Below are 21,317 nucleotides of genomic sequence, written 5' to 3' on the forward strand. Positions count from 1 at the left end.
TGTACTAGCCCTTACCACCTCTGTTGGAGGTGGCACCTCCTTGCACCCCATGGCACCTCCTTGCTGCCGCCCTCCTCCTCCTTCCGATTCGCATCGTCAAATTAAGCCACGGACGTCTCGTTGCCATGGTAATGAGACGGCATTTGACGACGCGATGTCACGTTGCCATGGAAACAAGACGCCGCGTGACGCCGCATTGGTGACGTCGGCTGCGTCATTTGAGGCTGCGAATCGGAAGGAGGAGGGCGGCAGAAAGGAGACGCCTGGCATATGTAAGTGACTTCCCATCAAGCCCAATAGGCCCGAGAGTGCAGAAAATGTATATGGGATGGGGGGGGGGGGGTGTGTGGACATTTTTGCCACCCCCAAATGTTGCCGCCTTGGGCCCGGGGCCGAACAGGAAATCTGCCACTGGTTGGGCAGTCTATGAATCCACCAACTTCTCTCTGTGAAGTAGGACTTCCTCACATCTTCCCTTAGCTGCCACCCTCCAGGTTCAGACCTCTTCTCTTTCTCTGAAATATGCTTCTCTCTTGTACGTTGATGAAACACTTTATGCATTTAAAAGTTTCAATTCTATCCCCTCTCCTTCTGTCCTCCGAGCTGTACTTATTAAGGCCCTTTAGATGTTACCGATGGAAGTAGTTGACATTATAATGGTATTAATCCTGCATTCTGCCTTATTATTAGATTAGATGAATGGCCGTGATGCAAATTCTCCCTCTGCAGTTCTGCGCGCTGGCAGTGGGAGGGGATAGGCATGTAACAGGATGCATCCAAAGCTATGAATGGACACGGGCACACGTTTCGTCCTCTGCGGCACCCACCATTGTCAAGGCCTCCTTGGGATCTCTGTAGTGGGTCCTTGTATGCCGCTGACGGCATCACGTGGCGTCGTTCCATCCGGGTCACATCCATCGTCAGAAGAGCGCCTGACGTCACTACGGTGTGTTCTCGCAGCTGATGCCCACGGCTGGCGTCTGGCTATTATTTCTCCCTTGAAGCCTAGCACCTTGTATCACCAGCGTGAGGCCAATTTCCACTCGCCAGGTGCGAGTGGGGGAATGGGTTTGTCGAACATTGTATATATATATATATATATATATATATATATATATATATATATATATATATATATATATATATATATGGTAAAAGAAGAAAAAAGAAGGGTCAAAAAGGTGCACTCAAACAACATATATTGAAAAATTAGAAAAAATTTACTTTATTAGCAATGAGTGATAAAAAAACACACAAGACAGACCCAAACAAATACCACATAATAAATTGCTGTGCGTAAATACAGTTATAGATTATACACCAAATCACATTAAAGTTCAAATATACCATAACAGAACCAGGGGAAAAGAATAATTCCCCCAGTAATGCAAATAAGATCGGCCGATCTAAAAAAGAAATTAAACAAACCAGACCACATGAAAGGTAGTTTTACCTCAAATACCTGCTAGTGAAGCAGCAAAAAGAGAAATGTCTACTTTAAATACTGCATAGAATAACATGAACATTACAGGCATGGTAAATGGGTGTAATAATGAGCATAATGAAACACACAGCATGAATACCTAACTGGCTGAGAAAAGGATCATGAATGATGTAAACAAAGCCACTCAGTTAACTATACAGATGACCCTACAATGTGCTGCAAACGGAATAAATAGACTGATGCCAGTGCTATGCTGTACACAGAAAATGAACAGCAGAGGGAGGGAGTCCAAATGGTGTACTAGTAGTACTGTACTCATAAGTCCCCAAATGGTGAAATCATGCTGAAGAAAAGCAGGGGTCAGGATTAAGCAACCCAGGGACAGAGCGCACTGCCAATGGATAGTGAACAGGGCAGTAGGGGAATCCCACAATACAGACCAGGGTCCCTGGTTCGGGCATCAGCGGTGTCACGAGAAAAATCTTGAGAGTTTGCAATACAGCACACGGGTCAGGAGGAGGCAGGGGTGCTGTCACAGCTCTGCTCGACGGCCGTTTCGCCAAAAAGGCTTCTTCCGGAAGCATTACTGGGGGAATTATTCTTTTCCCTGGTTCTGTTATGGTATATTTGAACTTTAATTTTACCTTATAATTCTTGTGGGTCGGTAGCACCACCAGAGGGCAATTCTTTACCCTGACCACTGGTTATTCTAACAATTAGACCATATTGGGGTGATTTGATTGCGGCACCTATTCTGTGTTTAATATATATATATATATATATATATATATATATATATAGCAAATGGAAATATTACTGTCTGCTCATTTGCATGTCTTAGACAGGTCGGCAACCCTGCCTTTCACGATTATCACCCAGCACACAATGATTCCACTGCAGCAAGGGATTCTAGGAAATTATGTATAAGCTAATGCTCGCTGTTAACACAGCTTTAAAGCACAGCATAGGAATCAGATGCAATCTTTTTTTTTTTGCTATAGGCAATATAGTGGAGGTTCCTTGTTGCCTTTTTCACGCACCATAACGTAAATCGTGATGGTAAACCCTACAGTCTTGAAAATTGCAAAGCCAGCAGTACAACCAACTTCACACTGATGATACCCATTAAGGTTGAAACATGTCTGTGAATGGTTTCTTTGGCTTTGCATCTGATTTCCATGCTGTGCTTTAAAGCTGTGTTAACAGCGAGCATTAGCTTATATGAGCTCCATGTAACAATGGTTTTTCAGACAAAAGGTGACACATTGTGTGCTCATTTGCATATCATTTCCCAGAATCCCTTGCTGCAGTGGAAGCACTGTATGCTGGGGGCAATGGTGAAAGGCAAGGTTGCCGACCTGCCTAAGACATGTGAATGTGCTCACAAGTGATCTTTTTATTTATATATATATATATCACCTTGAGAAAGATCCCGCACGTTGGCTATGATGTCTTGATAATACAAAGATTTTTTACTACCTTTTGGAGTGCTGCCTCTTGATATTCGTCTCAAACACGGTATCATATTTTATATATATATATATATATATATATATATATATATATATACACACATATATTAAGGTTATGGTGGGTAAAAAAGTGCTAAAACCCTCCATAGTAAAGCATATAGCAACTGTAAATATTACTGTATATTCATTTGCATGTCTTAGACAGGTCTGCAACCCTGTCTTTCACCATTATCGCCCATGTTTTTTTATTTTTATTTTTTATTTATTTATTTATTTTATTTTATTTTTGTGTGGCGAGTAGATTTTTTGGTGATTTGTCAACCCCTGTATATATATATATATATATATATATATATATATATATATATATATATATATATATATATATATATATATATATATATATATAAATATATATATATATATATATATATATAAATATATATGTAGCAGGCTTCCTCCTAGCACCCTTACCACCGCGGTAGCCATTACAGGATCGCGCGTGCGCAGTAAAGATAGCGCATGCGGTCCCAATGCTACAGAGGTCCTGAGTGGACTACAATTCCCAGCAGCCTCTGGGGATTGCCCTTTCACCCACATCACGTGCAGCCAGCCAGCAAATAGGGTTTTGCAGCTTCTCCTGTGGAGGAAGGATACAATGTTGCGGGGACCAAGTTGTCAGTTGGAGCTGGGAGCAGGAAGGGGAAGGCAGGGTGTAGGGAGCAAGTGGCTCCTGCACCAGGTAAGGTTCCCCAGATCTCAGGCAGGCCCCAATCCCCACGAGGGTAGGGGGTAAGTAATAAGGGACGGCCCCTAGGTTAGGGACCCTGCCCTTAGCAGTGTGTGAAGTGTGTAGTCTTGTTAGTGTCACGGCTGTCAGTGCTGTGTGCGCTGACAAGTAGGCACAGTGTGGGTGTGCAGCACGTTTGCTGCAGGTACCGGTTGAGTGCAGTGTGGTTGCTGCAGGTACCGGTTGAGTGCAGTGCGGTTGCTGCAGGTACTGTGTGAGTGCAGTGTGTTTGCTGCAGGTTTAGGGAAAAGTTAGTGAGAGGGGATCCGGGAGGTGAAGGGAGAGGTAGAGTGGGTGCAGGGGGTCAGTGACCCACCTGCATAGGACAGGATACCCGTAGGCCCCTAGGAGTGTTCCCTGAAGTCACCGAAGGTTGCTGTGCTGCAGGGACGCCCATAGTGGTAGCGAGCATCACCCTTACTGTGTAGACAGCTAGGGACAAAGGGACGAGCGTGCGGAGCAGGCTTGCTGGCGACCAGACGGCTGGACATTGAGACCCAGGAGGCAGACCGCTGATTCATCTGACCCTTTGCGAAGAGGTACCGGTCACCGCCGTGGCCGGAAGGTACTATAACAACAAGTGCACCAACACCGGTCAACAGGCGCTGATCCCGCCTTAGGCTAAACTCTTTAGGAACACTGAGCGAGTGGTTAAAGAACTGAGCCTATACCTATAGTACTATACATGGACACGGTGTGTGGGGCACGCGGTGAGGGGATGGAGACGTTACTCCTGATGAGAGTGGCCGAGCCACTAAGGTTATATGAGCGTTAGAGTATAAGTGTGTATAGATATATGTTATGTTCAGTAAAGCCCTTTGCTATTTCACATCCAGTGTATGTGTTCATTTGTATGTGTCCTGCGAGGAACAACTCCCGCTCTGCTGGGAGCCATCGCAGGTGGAGGCGCTGCACCATATAGTAGTATTAAGAGTAATTCACCCCAGGTTCCCCGTGGCGGAAGCTCAGCCCTCCTGGTTGCCAAACAGGTACAGCACCACACTGATAAGTAGTCAGATACACCTACCCACCTCAATCTCACTTAGGGTGGGGGTAAGAGGGCTACATATATATATATATATATATATACACACAATACACACAAATTGTTGTATAATAAATATACTCAAGTTGTTAAATACATATGTTTATTTGTAAGAGCTACCACATCTGCAAACAAGCCTACACGTCCTTCTGGACCATATGCTATACTTAGTTATATAGTTACACTAGCTGAGAGACCCGGCGTTGCCCGGGATGTAATGTTCCCGTTCCTCTCTCTCCTCCCCCCTCTCTCTGTTTGTCCCCCATTCACATCAATCCAGTCCCCCCCCTCCCTCCCTCCTTTACAGCTTCATGTAGCGTGTGTGCGTCAGTCACTGTGTGTTTGCTCGCGCGTGAGTGAGTCTGAGGCAGAAACACAAACACACACAGACTGACTGACGCACACACAGTCAGTGTGTGCCTCAGTCAGTGTGTGCGTGCGTGCGTCAGTCAGGGTTTGTGTGCGCGTCAGTCAGTGTGTGCGTGCGTGCGTGCGGCAGTCAGTCAGTGTGTGCGCGCGGGGCGTCAAAGGCAGGGGGGGGCGTCAAAGGCAGGGGGGGGCGTCAAAGGGAGGGGGGGGGGCGTCAAAGGAGGGGGGGGCGTCAAAGGGAGGGGGGGGCGTCAAAGGGAGGGGGGGGCGTCAAAGGGAGGGGGGGGGGCGTCAAAGGGAGGGGGGGGGCGTCAAAGGGAGGGGGGGGCGTCAAAGGGAGGGGGGGGGGCGTCAAAGGGAGGGGGGGGGCGTCAAAGGGAGGGGGGGGGCGTCAAAGGGAGGGGGGGGGCGTCAAAGGGAGGGGGGGGGGGGCGTCAAAGGGAGGGGGGGGGGGCGTCAAAGGGAGGGGGGGGGCGTCAAAGGGAGGGGGGGGCGCCTCAAAGGCATGGATTCCTCCCCCTGCATTTCCTGCAGTGGACAGGAGGGGGGGGGCAGTGGACAGGAGGGGGGGGGCAGTGGACAGGAGGGGGGGGGCAGTGGACAGGAGGGGGGGGGCAGTGGACAGGAGGGGGGGGGCAGTGGACAGGAGGGGGGGGGCAGTGGACAGGAGGGGGGGGGCAGTGGACAGGAGGGAGGGGGCAGTGGACAGGAGGGGGGGGGGCAGTGGACAGGAGGGGGGGGGGCAGTGGACAGGAGGGGGGGGGCAGTGGACAGGAGGGGGGGGGCAGTGGACAGGAGGGGGGGGGGCAGTGGACAGGAGGGGGGGGCAGTGGACAGGAGGGGGGGGGCAGTGGACAGGAGGGGGGGGGCAGTGGACAGGAGGGGGGGGCAGTGGACAGGAGGGGGGGGCAGTGGACAGGAGGGGGGGGGGCAGTGGACAGGAGGGGGGGCAGTGGACAGGAGGGGGGGGGCAGTGGACAGGAGGGGGGGGGCAGTGGACAGGAGGGGGGGGGCAGTGGACAGGAGGGGGGGGCAGTGGACAGGAGGGGGGGGGCAGTGGACAGGAGGGGGGGGGCAGTGGACAGGAGGGGGGGGGCAGTGGACAGGAGGGGGGGGCAGTGGACAGGAGGGGGGGGGCAGTGGACAGGAGGGGGGGGCAGTGGACAGGAGGGGGGGGCAGTGGACAGGAGGGGGGGGGGGGGCAGTGGACAGGAGGGGGGACGCAGTGGACAGGAGGGGGGACGCAGTGGACAGGAGGGGGGGGCAGTGGACAGGAGGGGGGGCAGTGGACAGGAGGGGGGGCAGTGGATAGGATGCCGCTGGGGAGGGGGAAGAGGTGATGCCGCTGGGGAGGGGGAAGAGGTGATGCCGCTGGGGAGGGGGAAGAGGTGATGCCGCTGGGGAGGGGGAGAGGTGATGCCGCTGGGGAGGGGGGAGAGGTGATGCCGCTGGGGAGGGGGAAGAGGTGATGCCGCTGGGGAGGGGGAAGAGGTGATGCCGCTGGGGAGGGGGAAGAGGTGATGCCGCTGGGGAGGGGGGAGAGGTGATGCCGCTGGGGAGGGGGATAAGAGGTGATGCCGCTGGGGAGGGGGAAGAGGTGATGCCGCTGGGGAGCGGGGAGAGGTGATTTGGAGCGGGGAGAGGTGATTTGGAGCGGGGAAAGGTGATTTGGAGCGGGGAGAGGTGATTTGGAGCGGTGAGGGGGGAGAGGTGATGCCGCTGGGAGGGGGGGAGGTGATTTGGGGAGGGGGGAGAGGTGATTTGGGGAGGGGGGAGAGGTGATTTGGAGCGGGGAGAGAGGTGTGTGTGTGTGTGTGTGTGTGTGTGTGTGTTTTATTTATTTTTTTGGACCTTTGGCCCGTCACTCCGCCTCAGGCCAATGAGAGGTGTGGGGGGGCGGCCAAGGGGGTGGTGTGAGTGTGTGAGGCCAATGAGAGGTGTGCGGGGGCGGGCGGCCCAAGGGACCAATGAGATTGCCGCTAGGGACACCGGACATCCAGGCAGGCAAACATACAGTGCTTTCACTAATATAGTATAAGATACAGTTACATAGTAGATGAAGTTGAAAAACGACAAATGTCCATCAAGTTCAACATATGCTAAATTTAGACGACTACTTGAGCCTGTACATGGGTTACGCCAGGGGGGGGGGGGGGGGGGGCAACTCCAGTCCTCAAGGACAGGTCAGGTTTTAAGGATATCCCTGCTTCAGTACAGGTGGCTCACTGATTGAGTCACCTGTGCTGAAGCAGGGACTGATTGAGCCACCTGTGCTGAAGCAGGGATATCCTGGAAAACCTGACTGTTGGTGGCCTTTGAGGACTGGAGTAGCCCATCCCTGGGTTACACACTGGATTAGCAAAACATCTAAAGGCTATGACTACTTTATTGTTGCTCAGAAGTACACAGAGCCCTCGCGTCGGTCATATTCCTGGATCTCCTTCTTGATGTGGGTGAGCTTCTCCTTTAAATAGGTGCAACGTACCCGCTTCTCGATAAATGCAGGGTCCTGAAGGAGACACACAGACGAGGCAGCCAATCAGAATGCAACGTTCTGCAGCTGCACCCGCCCCCCTCCCAGTTAAACAACTTCCCGCTCCCCCACCCCCCCCTTTCCCAGGGCTTTGAGATGAACGAATCAGAGAGCTCTATTATGAGCTTTCAGTCAAAAATAAATCTGATTGGCTCAGGCTGTTTTCATGGACATAGTGGACCCACCTCCCCAGTCAGCTGACAAAACCACTGTTGGAAATGTGACCACAGTTCATGGCGGGAGCTCACATTCTAATCTCAAAAATACACACAGTGGGAACTATTCCTGGTGCCAAAGGGGCCAGAAAAAGATTATTTTTATCTTATTTTATGTTTTTTCTTTTGAAGATTTTCAATTTTAATTTAAAAAGTTTATTTCTTTTATTTTAAGATTAAAAAAAAAATGTATTTCTGCTCTGGTTTGCAAACCCTTTTGTTAATGTGTTTCTGTCCCTTCCAGCACTGCAGGGGTTAAATAGGCTACCTTTATATTTGACTTTTAGATAAAGAGCAATTCTTCCAACTCATTTTTGACCCCTCGTGTTTACAGGCTGGGAAATGGGATCCCCCTCCTGAGTCAAATGCAACTACTTTGAGCGCTGAGGACTCCCCGGTGTCTGAGATATACTTACCAGTGAAGTATCTGGGTTTAAATCTCCTTTAGGGAAACAAAATGGCTGCCAAATATTGGGCCAATAGGAAGCTGCAACATCATTGGTTGTGGCTTCCTATTGGATGGCCATTTAAATTCCCTTTTAAAATCAGGAAGTAATACTGATAATTTCCCCTGTAAGTATCTTGGAAACTAAGGGGTTCCCGGAGCTGAAAATAATGGTTCTGTAGGATCCCACTGGTTCCCAGACTGTGAAAACAAATGGAGGTTTGTTAGGGTGGATTCCTCCTTTAATTGGGTCAGTGTCACCTCCCTGTGATCCAGTAATAGGATCTCTCACCTATGGGATTCAATTTCTCTCTACCATGAGACGCCATCATATCACACAAGAGGTTAGTTCCACAAGGTTTGAACCCACCCAGTCTAAGGCTACTGCCCCAGTACTCACTGTTGCATGTGCGCTGGGGGGGGGGGAGGTGGCGGCGCGTGCCCGTGAAAAAGCCGCAATCTCACCACTCTGCAACGGGACGTGCGTCGAGGGGGCGTGGCCATGACGTAACATCCTCTTCTGCGCTCTGATTGGCTGCTATTTCCTTTGCTATGATTGGCCTGGGAACTCTGCCCTATGATTGGTTGTCACGGACCCACGTGACGCTGCCGCTAGTTCTAAAGACAATTTTCTTGTCTTCAGAAAATCTGGTCGTGCAACGTGGCTGCAAATTGTGCGCCGAGGCAGCTAGTGGGCCCGGCCTCATTGAGGGGCGGTTCTTGTTCCTGCAGTGCACGCCGCAGCATGTACTGGGGACCTAGCCTAACACTAAAAGTAAGTGCTACTTACATTCTTTTTCTGGTCGTATTTGTAGGCGATGCTTTGGATCCTGCCCGGTGCCTGCAGCAGGGATAGAAACCACAGCACTGGAATGAAAGGCGTAATGAGCGATGCTTTGCAGGGGTTTAGCCATACAGGACTGTCAGCAGGGAAGGGGTTAATGGTTAATTGCCTCCAGTACCCAAATTAGATTGTAAGCTCTATGGGGCAGGGACTCGTTGTGCCTGCAAAAGTGCTGTGTACACTATCAGTGCTATATAAGAAATAATAACACCAATGTGTATTATTTAAGTAATAATCCCTGAAGAACAGGGCATTACTGGCCAATAATGCCCTGGCTGGAAGAGTTGAAGGCCCGAGGCGAAGCCGAGGGACTTTAACCCAGCCAGGGCATTATTGGCCAGTAATGCCCTGTTCTGAGGGGATTATTACTATTATAGGCTAAATGTGGGCTTATTTAATAAATAATAGACACTTTTGTATAGTTAAATATATTTTTTTATTCAAATAAAATGGTAAATACATGAAACCACCTCTATATACTCTTACACTGCAGCTATCTATATCCACACACTGCCGCCTCCTCTGTACACACACACACACACACACACACACATACACCCACCCACACACAGCAGCTCACACACAAATTGCTGCTACACACACACACACACTCACACACACACAAAACAGCACACCACACACAACACAGTACATCTACATACACACACACACTGGAGCTCTAGACAAACAACACAGCACCTCCTCTACACTCACTACACAGCACCTCTACACACACAGCAGCAGCTCTACACACACAGCAGCAGCTCTACACACACAGTAGCTCTACACACACACAAACTCTGCTGCTACACACACATGCTACACCCATAAACACTGCTACTGACACACACACAGTAGCTCTATACACACACACACACACACACATCAGTTCTACACTTACACAAACTGCTGCTACACATACAACAGCACAACACACACACTGCAGCCACAATAAAAAATGCAGCCACTTACTAAACTTTGCAGACTCACCCCCAGCTCTAAACACAACACAGACCCTCTACACCCTCCCCCCCCCACCACACACACACAACACTGCACCTCTATACACAACACACTTACTTCTTTGCAGCCTCTCTCTCCCCCCCAATTCAACTGAATCTGCTCAGATTCAGGGATTGGCCACAGATATACAGACCCACTCAGCATAGAGCTAGCGTCCCCCCCCCCCCGACCCCCAGTTGCCACTCTGCCAGACTCACCCTTTGACTCTGTGGCCCATGGGTCAGTTTGCTCATCACAGTGTCCAGCTCTTTAAACTTCAGGAGCGCTTTCCTCACCCCACTGTACAGCTCCTTATACTCTGCGTACTGGTCATTGAACACAGCCTTGTAACTCTCCCGTTCCTCTGGGCTCCGAATCTCTGGGTACTTCCTGTGGAACAGAATGCATATTAAACCAGAGCTGCATCATCAACCGGCGCCCGGAGTGGGACCAATTAGAACGCTCCATTCTGCCAAGACCTTAATTGGATCTGCCAATCATGTCACTCAGAAAGAGAGCTTTCAGAAATGGAGAACTTTGACTGGTTCAGGCTGTTGCCATGGATACTCTGTCTCTTACCACTCTGCCTTTGGAATGTAACATTCTGACACAGTTCCTGCAGCTGAGAGCAATCTCGACCTTTGATTTAATTATATACACAGATACTAATAACAGAGTAGGATCTAAAAAGATACTGCAGTTGAGATTATAGGGTGTCTCACTAATAGGATTCCCTTCTCCATCCTCACAGTTTTCATCACATCCCCCTTTCTCTCCATTATTTCCTATATTCCCTCTCTCTCATGTTGGTGTCCTAAACTCCTTCTCCTGATCTTCGGGAACTTGCGATGGAAAGTGGTGTGTGAGATGCTTACAGGACATAATCTGGCACCACATGAGGTTTTGGATGGTGCCCCGTGGGGATAGTGTGGTTCAGAATTCCAGTATCACTGCCTTTCTCTGAGAAGTGGATGGTCTTGGTGACTCTCCCCTTGAGGTTCCTTGAAGCCTGCACCTCGTCCTGGAACACTATCCGCTTGGTTCTGTCCATCAGCTGCAAGAGAATAGGAGTTACAAAGGGAAGACTTTACAGATGGGTGAGACTGCCCTCCAATGAGTGTGACGGTCTTCCAATCAGGGAGCCTGCCTTTTAATGAGTGAGTCTGACCTTTGGTGAGAGACTGCTTTCCAATGAGTGAGAATGCTCTCCAATGAGTGACACAGTCTTCCAATAAGTGAAACTACCTTCCAATGAGTGAGACAGTCTTGGGAATAGAGAGAAATAGAGGGATGGGGAAAAAGCAGAGAAAAGATAGAGGGTTGTATGAAGAGAGATGGGAAAACAGAGATGGATTGATGAGGAGGAAGAGAATTATGTATAAAATGCAGGAAACTGATAGAGACAACTAGAAAGAGTAGAAGAGGAATATAGTAGAGCAATGGAAAGGATGGAGTAACATAGAGAAAAGAGGGAGAGAAGAGAAAGAGGGGGGGATAGAGAAGAAGGGAGGGAGGGGGAGAGAGAGAGATAGCATTAATTAGAGAAACAAAATGAAATGCATGATGCTGCCTGGTCCCTCCCAGATAATTGATGGAGCCTTCCCTCACCTGGACCTTTCTGGCCTGCCTTAACCGCTCCTCATGCCTCCACATTTTGAGACATGTCAAGGAGCTGACAATGTACAGAATCATGTTGAAGAAGAGGAAAGCAATGGCAGCCACTTGCCCCCCCTCTACCCTGCAGAAGGCCACCATCAGTGGGTTGACAGCAAACACAGAGTAACAGAGGCCACCCCGGTTTATGTCGTTGACGTAGGCGATCCCAGCTGCCATGTACAGGAGGAACATGATGATGTTCATGGCAAACTCTGTGAGAGGCCACCAGTGGGAGTCTAGGAGTATGGTCCGATAGTACGTGGTGAGTCCCAACCCAAGCAGGATCAATGTGACCAGTCCCACCAAACTGGCTACAACCAACACAAAGGGAGTCATCGGGCCATAGTAGTTGTAGCCACCAGGCAACGTTCTTTGGAGTTCGGTACCAAAGAGGTTGTACCACTGGTAGTCCTTCTGGATATAGGCACAAGTACAGGCAAAGACCATCCCACCCAAAAGCAGCTCAACACCAGCCAAGATCCTGAGCAAACCAGGCCAGGACTTCATGTATGAGTATTTTAGGTTGTACGCCTCTACCTTTTCTCCATAGTTTGTGGATGCCCGGCTCTTCCTCTCTAAGGAGTCTGCAGGTGTCTTGACTTCAATCTGCTGATGGGTCTGAAAGCTGTTTGATGAACCAGTCTCTTTGCAAGTATCGCTCTTATGCTCGAGGCTGGACTCTCTGCTGATATCAAGGAGCGGGGTAATGGGTGGGGAGCAGTGCATGCTTTCCAAATTCCTCAATGTAAATGGTTCCCCCTTGGCCCTGCTACTCCTGAAGAAGCTTAACCAGGAGTTGGGAACGAAATTTCTGATGGGTTTTATGCTGTTACATGCCAGTGCCTCCAAACCACGTTGATCTCCTGAGGTCCCGACCACCCTGTGTGCCTCCTTATCGTAATAATCAAATGAGAAGCTAGGGGCATCCCCCCACTTGGGGGTCTCATCCCAAAGCCTCGGCCCTCCTTTGTCTGAAGCATCAGAAGTCTCCGTTGGCCAAACAATTGGTCTCCTGTTCTTTTCCTGTTTGAATAGTGAGGAGAAGGAAGACATTGCAGTCATTTCAACGTCTCGTCATAAATGCTGCTGAAAATACCTCTGTACATTCCAGTCCTGATACCATGTCCCATAGGAGGTGCTGCTCCAGTTTATGAATCACATGCCACAACCAACTTTTCTTCACAGTAAGGAGAGAGGGGAGGCCTGCAATGGAAGGGGAGAGATGTGTAAGAGGACAGGTACCTGGGTGCCTCGTTGCCTCTATGGTCTCTGTTGGTTTTTATTTTGTCACACAAAGCTGGGAGAGACAGGCAGAGCACAACAGCCTTCAGTCCCTAGGACACTGTAACAAGCAAATACAGGAAGTACTTTTCTCTGATAAGAGTATGTGTTACAGATAGGGAGAACAAGAAAAGAAGAGGGGGAGACAAAGAGGGAGGGGAGGAAAGGGAGAGAAAGTGAGAGGGAGAAAGAGTGTAGGAGAATGGAGAGGGAGAGAGACTGTGAGAATTAGAAGGTTTAGGGGAAGGTTTAGGGGAGAGAGAGAGAGGAAGGAAGAGAGGGAGGAGAGAGGGAGGGAGAGAGAGAGGGGGGAGAGACTGTGAGAATTAGAAGATTTAGGGGAGAAAGACTGAGAATTAGAAGGTTTAGGGGGGAGAGAGAGAGATGACGAGGGAGGGATTCACAGCCAAAAGGATAACCGGGACAGTATGTACTGTAGGTAAAAACTTTACTCTGTATCTTGAGGCTAATCTCTTTGGCCCATCTGTAAGGATTCTCTTTAGGGTAGGAGCCTTCAGAACTAGAAATAATATATATAAGCACAGGGAGACAAAGCGATGTGCCATACAGACATGGAACGGGGATTTACCACTTCTAAGGCTAGTACGATTAGCACCAGGCACCTCTCCCCTGTGCTGTCTTTCTTTCTGCTCTCCTGGATGGTTATCTGCGTGTAATGTGTGATGTCCAGTTACCCATTAACTTCAGAACTGGGCACAGTGCGGGGAGTGATCTTAAAGCTGCAGTCCCTTCCAGGACAAAAATGAGCCATGTGTAAGGTTCAAACTGATAAAATATTTTTAACCCCTTTGCTGCCACAAGCTGAATTTATCAAGTGAAATGCGTAGGGTGAGCGTGCAGACCATTTAGAGACCCCCAAGGTGTGTGGTGAACTACTCTGAGGATCCTGGGCCAAGTTGTTTGGTTTTCCCCTTCCTGGATCTGGACATCTTACCCTGTGGACGGCCACCACAGGTGTATCATGAGGAAGGAGTGTTGTGGTCCTCAACCACAGTCTGACCCAGGGTGGTCCCAATGCCTGTACTTACAGCACTTTTGTAAGTGTATTACCTTTATTTTTGCATAAATGTAAAGCAATTTATACTATCTGTGTGTCCTCTCTGTTCTTCACATATGGTATACAACAGAAGACAGGGGTGCTCAATGCTACATCCAATTGACAAAACATATATGGTAATAAGTATAAAGTTTAAATAATTCAATAATAATAATATTTACTTGGTTATTTAGTTAAACCCTTTGGCCAAAGCGTCATAAGCCTGCATACCACGTCACGGTATAACCAAATGAATGCAGGTCCTACACTACACTGTGAACCCCTCCTTTTACCTCTGTATGAGGGGAAAGAACCATAGGAGATCCTGTTCTTGCACATATGGTAACCCATCCATCCCTTCCACCCTGTTCCTGAGGGACGACCTCTGAGAATATTTGAAGAAAACCTCTGTGAGTTGGTTACTCTAAACAACCGCCCCGCCTATTATAATCATCTCAATTGTGAGTAAGATAACTACGAACTTTCATCCTAATATTAATTTGGTTCAAACGAAATTGCACTATATGTTCTTTTTCTTGTTTTTCACATAATTCTGGAAGTATTTGCGCTCTTGATCCTCCACTTCAGTCCACCAGTTTATATGTCTAACACGAAGTTTGTCCTTGTTGGCGAACCCTATACACGGATGCTGAATAAAGCTCTTTTTGTATTATAAACGTACCTGGTGCCCATCCTTATTCTATTTGCATATCCACGCCCAGCCTGCACCGACCCAGCTCCCTGAAAATATATATCTAAATATCCAACCCAAAGTAAACTCCTTCAGAGCAAATATATATATATACATATATAGATATATATTTGCCTTCTCTTCCCACTTTTAAGTGAACTGGTGTCTGGGTTAATTTCATCAAGAAAGGACAGGCACAACTTGAGTAGCCTAGAGATCTCACCTTCTAATAATAATAATAATAATAATAATGTATTATTATAACTTTGGCTTTTTCTGACTGTTGTGAAACAAAATAATTGTATTTAATTGCAGTTGTTCTCTAACTGACTGTAAAGTATTGCAATGCCCCCTTAAGTGGAGGCCTGTATTTACTTTAAAAAAAAATGATGATGATGATGATGATCAGTGAGATTAAAACAATTAGCACTTTTAGTACAATTTGCATAAACCTCTGACAGGAAAGAAAATTCTGTAGTAATTCCTGTGTCCAGCAGAGGGCAGCATCCCCTTGTGCTGCTGGTGCAGTGAGAATGAAGTGGTTGTGCTCTTTCCCACCACCAGGTAGTAACAAAAGAATGGGAGAGTAGGTGGCATGAAACCTTCTATTGGAGGAACGAGTAGTTAAAATGTTACAGCTTTCATCAGGCATAGGACCCTGAGAGGTTTGAAAGTTTGTAACATATAATATATATATATATAGCCCTCTTCCCCTTAATAAAGAGTCTACCGGTGCTGCCGTTACCTATTGGCTCGGGAAGAGGAGTGAGTATGTGTTTAGCAGGGAGTTCTCAGAGTAGTATCTCTAGAGCATAATCGGATCGGCCGCACCACAGGCCCGAATAAACTCTCAATCCAATATGCATCGACGAGGTAGGGAGTACACAGAGTGACGGAAAACTGATCCCCGAGGATAGAGTGTATTCCCACCTTAGGTCCACCTGAGATAGGGCATGATTGAAGCTATGCAAGAATGTATATAGTTCAACTCGATGTAAACTCCATTAGAGCCGGACAAGGAGGGTTGGTATATATATATATAGTGTCAATATACTCATCAAATATCATCAGTTATTAATTCAAATATCAGATAACATGTTCTTAATTACAACAAAGAATCTATGCAATAGGTGCTCCCAATATCTTAACCTATGAATAAAGCATGAAATATTTATACCAGTAGTGATATTTATACCAGTAGTGATATTTATACCAGTAGTGATATTTATACCAGTAGTGATATTTATAACAGTAGTGATATTTATACCAGTAGTGATATTTATAACAGTAGTGATATTTATAACAGTAGTGATATTTATTCCAGTAGTGATATTTATAACAGTAGTGATATTTATACCAGTAGTGATATTTATAACAGTAGTGATATTTATAACAGTATTGATATTTATACCAGTAGTGATATTTATAACAGTAGTGATATTTATACCAGTAGTGATATTTATAACAGTAGTGATATTTATTCCAGTAGTGATATTTATAACAGTAGTGATATTTATACCAGTAGTGATATTTATACCAGTAGTGATATTTATACCAGTAGTGATATTTATACCAGTAGTGATATTTATACCAGTAGTGATATTTATAACAGTAGTGATATTTATACCAGTAGTGATATTTATACCAGTAGTGATATTTATAACAGTAGTGATATTTATACCAGTAGTGATATTTATACCAGTAGTGATATTTATAACAGTAGTGATATTTATAACAGTAGTGATATTTATACCAGTAGTGATATTTATACCAGTAGTGATATTTATACCAGTAGTGATATTTATAACAGTAGTGATATTTATTCCAGTAGTGATATTTATTCCAGTAGTGATATTTATAACAGTAGTGATATTTATACCAGTAGTGATATTTATAACAGTAGTGATATTTATTCCAGTAGTGATATTTATACCAGTAGTGATATTTATACCAGTAGTGATATTTATAACAGTAGTGATATTTATTCCAGTAGTGATATTTATAACAGTAGTGATATTTATAACAGTAGTGATATTTATTCCAGTAGTGATATTTATAACAGTAGTGATATTTATACCAGTAGTGATATTTATACCAGTAGTGCATTGATTGCAGGTTGTGAAAAAAAAATATTAGAAAGTGCAACAATAAAGTGCTGCCGTAGTGTTGCCAGTGCAAAAGGTGGTGCTCAAATGTATATAAATATATGCAAACACATATGCTGCCAGGATTTCCATGTGTGGATAGTCTCAAATCTTCTGACGCTACGGCCCGTCACAGTGAGATACTCTTCCAGGAGCGTCTCCGTCGGAGCTGTAACCGATGCTGGGGTAGACGCTGAGGCCGCCGGCAAAACTACTCTCACACCACTCCCAAGATGCCTTGCGTCAAAAATGACGGATACCAGGAGAGGACAAGACATCGTCGCTTTTGACGCAAGGCATCTTGGGAGTGGTGTGCACGAGTAGCTGATGCCCTCAGCGTCGATTACAGCTCCAATGGAAACTCTCCTGAAAGAGTGAGACACGGTTGTCAATTGATATGCTTGTTTACGTTTGTATCATGTGAGTGCAATCCTTACCATACGTTTTATCAAATGAAGCAATACAATACAGGCATACCTCGCTTTAAGGACACTCACTTTAAGTACACTCGCGAGTAAGTACATATCGCCCAATAGGCAAACGGCAGCTCACGCATGCGCCTGTCAGCACGTCCTGAACAGCAATACCAGCTCCCTACCTGTACCAAAGCTGTGCGCAAGCGAGGAGACTATAGAGCCTGTTACAAATGCGTTATTTACATCCATTATGTACGTATATGACGATTGCCGTACTGTACATGCATCGATAAGTGGGAAAAAGGTAGTGCTTCACTTTAAGTACATTTTCGCTTTACATACATGCTCTGGTCCCATTGCGTATGTTAATTCGGGGTATGCCTGTATTACACTCTTGGCATCTTCCTTGCACTTGTCTTTTTATATATATATGTGTGTGCACATGCGAAAATGTATGTATCTATATATACATACATACATACATACATACATACATACATACATACATACATATACAGGGGCGAGAAAGTTTGTGACCCACTTAAGATTTTCCCATATTTCCCATATTTCAAACCTGAAATGTTATTAGATCTTAATAGGTAAAGATAACCTGATCAAACAAATGACACAGAAACATGATACATTTTCAACATTTATTTATCCACAAATGATTAAACATTCAACATCCATGTGTGAAAAAGTATGTGAACCTTTAGATTCAGTACCTGGTGGCGCCCACTTGAACAGCAATGAGTTTAATGAAATGTTTCCTGTAACTGCTGCTCAGTCTGTCACATCGGTTTTGAGGAATTTTGGTCCATTTCTCGTTACAGAACGGCTTCAAGTCCGTGACATTTGAGGACTTCCTTGCATGGACAGCTCGCTGCAGGTCCTGCCACAACATTTCAATGGGGTTCAGTTCCGGACCTTGACTAGGCCATTCTAATATGCGAAATGTCTTCTTCTGCAGCCATTCTTTTGTAGATCTGCTTGTATGTTTAGGATCATTGCTGCATGACCCACTTTCACTTCAGCTCACGGACGGATGACCTGATATTCTCCTCTAGAATCTTCTGATACAATGCAGAATTCATGGTTGTGTGTCAATGATGGTAAGCCATCCAGGTCCTGAGGCAGCAAAGCAGCCCCAAACCATCACACTCCCACCGCCATCCTTGACGGTTGGGAAGAGGTTCTTTTGTTCTAACACAGTGTTTGGTTTTCACCAAACCTAACATTTATCATGGATGCCAAAAAGTTCTACTTTTGACTCATCTGTCCAGAGAACATTGTTCTAGAAGTCTTGTGAATCATCTATGTGCTCTTTGGCGAACTTCAGATGGCAGCAATGTTTTAGAGAGCTGTGGTTTCCTCCTGGTCATCCTTTGATCAACACCATGACTCAACTACAGTATCAGGAAAAGACTGAACAAGAATGAACACTCAACTTAGTCAAGGTGAGAGTGTAACGGGTGCTCACCACAAACAGGGCAGGACCACGAGGCTGAGGTGGGGGTGTTGGTAACCACCGACCTGCAACCGAGCAACCAAGTCCGGAGTGCAGAGTGAAGGTTGTGTAGCCGGATCAGGGTAGGAGATGTTGGGATGGTGGTGGTACTTGCGTGGCCTAGGATAGGAGAGATCGGATAGTCGTAGTGCGGAGCCGGGGTCCAGGAGTAGAGAAGGTAGAAGTCCAAATACGAGCCGAAGTCAGGGATCAGAGAAGGCGGAGGTCCAGATGCAAGCCAAAGTCAAACAGGAGCAAGGAAGGCAAGGCAAGGGTTACCAAGGCAAATAGCAAGGCAGCAGGGTGCTTGGGGCAAGCACTTTGTCACATAAACATAAGTTTATGCTCAGCCAATTTGCAGCAGGGTTGGCTGAGCATTTAAGGAACAGGTATCCAATAGCTTGTTAGTACAAGGCTGCAGGGTGATGAATGAGAACCACCCCCTCAGACATATTCAGTCCACTGATAGGCAGGGGCGGAGAGAAGAGCAGGTATAATAATTACAGAGAGCCAGACTTCTCCGCGTAGCTTGTGTGTGATGCACATCACCCATGACGTCACGGGGGTAGAGCCTGAGCGCGGTGCGTGCGGTGTCCCCCGGCTTGGTAGTGCGGCGTGCGTCATGTTCTCGTCGCGGGGCGTGCCACGGAGGCGGAGCCTGGACACGGTGTGTGCGGTGTCCCCCAACCCTGGCAGTGCGACGTGCGTCACCCGTCTCGTCACAGGACGTGTCACGGGGCGGGGCCGAAGATTCTTAGATGTTACTCTGGGGTTCTTTGTGCCTTCATGGATGATTTGCTGGTTTGCTTTTGGAGAGATTTTGGTAGGGCTACCGATCCTGAGTGATTGTGGTCTTCAACTTTATCCATTTGTCTGACAGTGGATTGATTGATGAAGCCCCAAATTCTTATAATTGGTTTTGTAATCCTTTCTAGATGAGCATCAATAACGGCTTTTCTGAGGTCCTCAGAGATTTCTTTTGATCGTGGCATGATGTGTTTCCACACACCTGTATGGTGAAGACCAAACTCACAAAGTTTCTGATCTTTATATAGGGTGGGGCCTCCCAAACTCACACCTGAAGATCTGCCTAATTATTTAAACACCTGATTCTAATGATCCCCTTTCATTTAGCTGATAAAACCAGGGTTTCGCTTACTTATTCACATTCCCTGACTCTTAATTACTCGTTATTTGTCTAATTCATACATCCTTTTGTTTCAAAAGACATGGAATTGGTTAATATAATCACACACACATGCACACACACGTTCGAAAATGGCCGCACACACTCTGGAAAAATATCCTTTGAGGGCTAGCTGCCATGCCAGGTAAACTGGTAGATGCAGACAGGGGTGTAAGTATATGAAATATACACTAAATACTGGCATTAACAAAAATAATAAAGAGGGTTTATTTATTCCTTAGAGCAGGGGTGCGCAAACTGCTGTTGCTGCACTCCCCTGCATCCACTCCCCCGGTGCTCGCGCCTCCCCCCCTTACCTGCCTGTCGGCGTCAGTGGGGTCATGTGGCCTGACATCATGTGGCCATGGCAACGAGCATCAACGCGGGGTCACACGACGTCACATGACCTGCGGCGTCATTTGACCTCGCGTTGCTATGTCACCGCGTTATCCGAAGCCGGCTCAACCTCGGTAAGTTCAGTTGCAGAGGCCTCACGCGATCCCCCGACGTTTAATTTAAATGCCTTGGGGAAGAGCGCGGAGCCTCTGCAACCGCCGCGCCTCCCCAAGAAAATCCTGCGGCCCCCCCACAGGGACTCCGTGATTTTGGCAATCAGGCCACGGATTGCAGGATTCCTGGGCATTTGTTCCATCTTGCAGTGCCGGCGTAGTGCGAGAACGTGGACGGGCTGTCGGGACAGCTACACCACTCCCTCCCTTAAATACCAACACATCAGTGAGTTTACCTGCATTTTCCTCCCGGATCAGCATGCATACAGTATTAGCTGATGGGGATCTGCAATCCAATACGACACTGGACTTCACGTTATTGGTGGGAATGATGAGAACCAATTGAGCCCACACTTGTTCACATTAACCCTTTCCGGAGTCACCGGATTGTTACATCATATACCTCACTTACCTAAGTTCCTGGAGTTTGTGGTCTGCACCTGAACATTTGTCTGCCGCGTCTCATACCACGTAGCAGCTGAACTATCACTGAATTATCACTGTGTGCCTCAGCAAACATCCACTCTCGTCACTGGCATACAGCTTATGATTGGCTATATTTGTTTCTTATACATTGTATACATTGTACTTTACCATTGTTTTTTTTTATCTTGGTAATACAGTATATCTACTGTATACATCAGCGAATTTGCTTGCCCTGTTTTAATAAAATAGTTTTACATGTGATACCTCTACATATATTTGCTCCCT

General features: G+C 46.9%; 2 protein-coding genes across 5 annotated transcripts in view; one reads left to right on the forward strand and one right to left on the reverse strand.

Moving 5' to 3' along the window:
- NR2F6 (nuclear receptor subfamily 2 group F member 6) overlaps positions 1-858 on the forward strand; it is a 6,858-nt gene extending 6,000 nt beyond the window's left edge. The window contains exon 3 of the mRNA XM_075613025.1: positions 730-858. Within this exon, the coding sequence (XP_075469140.1) occupies positions 730-858 (129 nt within the window). The remainder of the gene's footprint in view (positions 1-729) is intronic.
- Positions 859-7,288: 6,430 nt separating this feature from the next.
- OCEL1 (occludin/ELL domain containing 1) lies at positions 7,289-13,730 on the reverse strand. 4 transcript variants are annotated; one of them, XM_075611241.1, is made up of 6 exons: positions 13,686-13,730; positions 11,768-13,018; positions 11,035-11,213; positions 10,378-10,549; positions 9,104-9,154; positions 7,290-7,629 (listed from the first exon to the last, which is right to left on the reverse strand). In XM_075611241.1, the coding sequence occupies exons 2-6, from the start codon at positions 12,875-12,877 to the stop codon at positions 7,516-7,518; spliced, it is 1,626 nt and encodes a 541-aa protein (XP_075467356.1). In that variant the 5' UTR covers positions 12,878-13,018; positions 13,686-13,730; the 3' UTR covers positions 7,290-7,515. The 4 variants fall into 4 exon arrangements, with proteins under 4 accessions (XP_075467358.1, XP_075467356.1, XP_075467357.1 ...); XM_075611242.1 differs by lacking the exon at positions 13,686-13,730 and adding an exon at positions 13,549-13,674; XM_075611243.1 differs by lacking the exon at positions 13,686-13,730 and having other exon boundaries at positions 7,289-7,629; positions 9,104-9,180; positions 11,768-13,255.
- Between the last annotated feature and the right edge of the window lie 7,587 nt (positions 13,731-21,317).

The sequence above is a fragment of the Ascaphus truei genome, chromosome 8 (genome assembly GCF_040206685.1).
Source record: "Ascaphus truei isolate aAscTru1 chromosome 8, aAscTru1.hap1, whole genome shotgun sequence".
Taxonomy (NCBI): domain Eukaryota; kingdom Metazoa; phylum Chordata; class Amphibia; order Anura; family Ascaphidae; genus Ascaphus; species Ascaphus truei.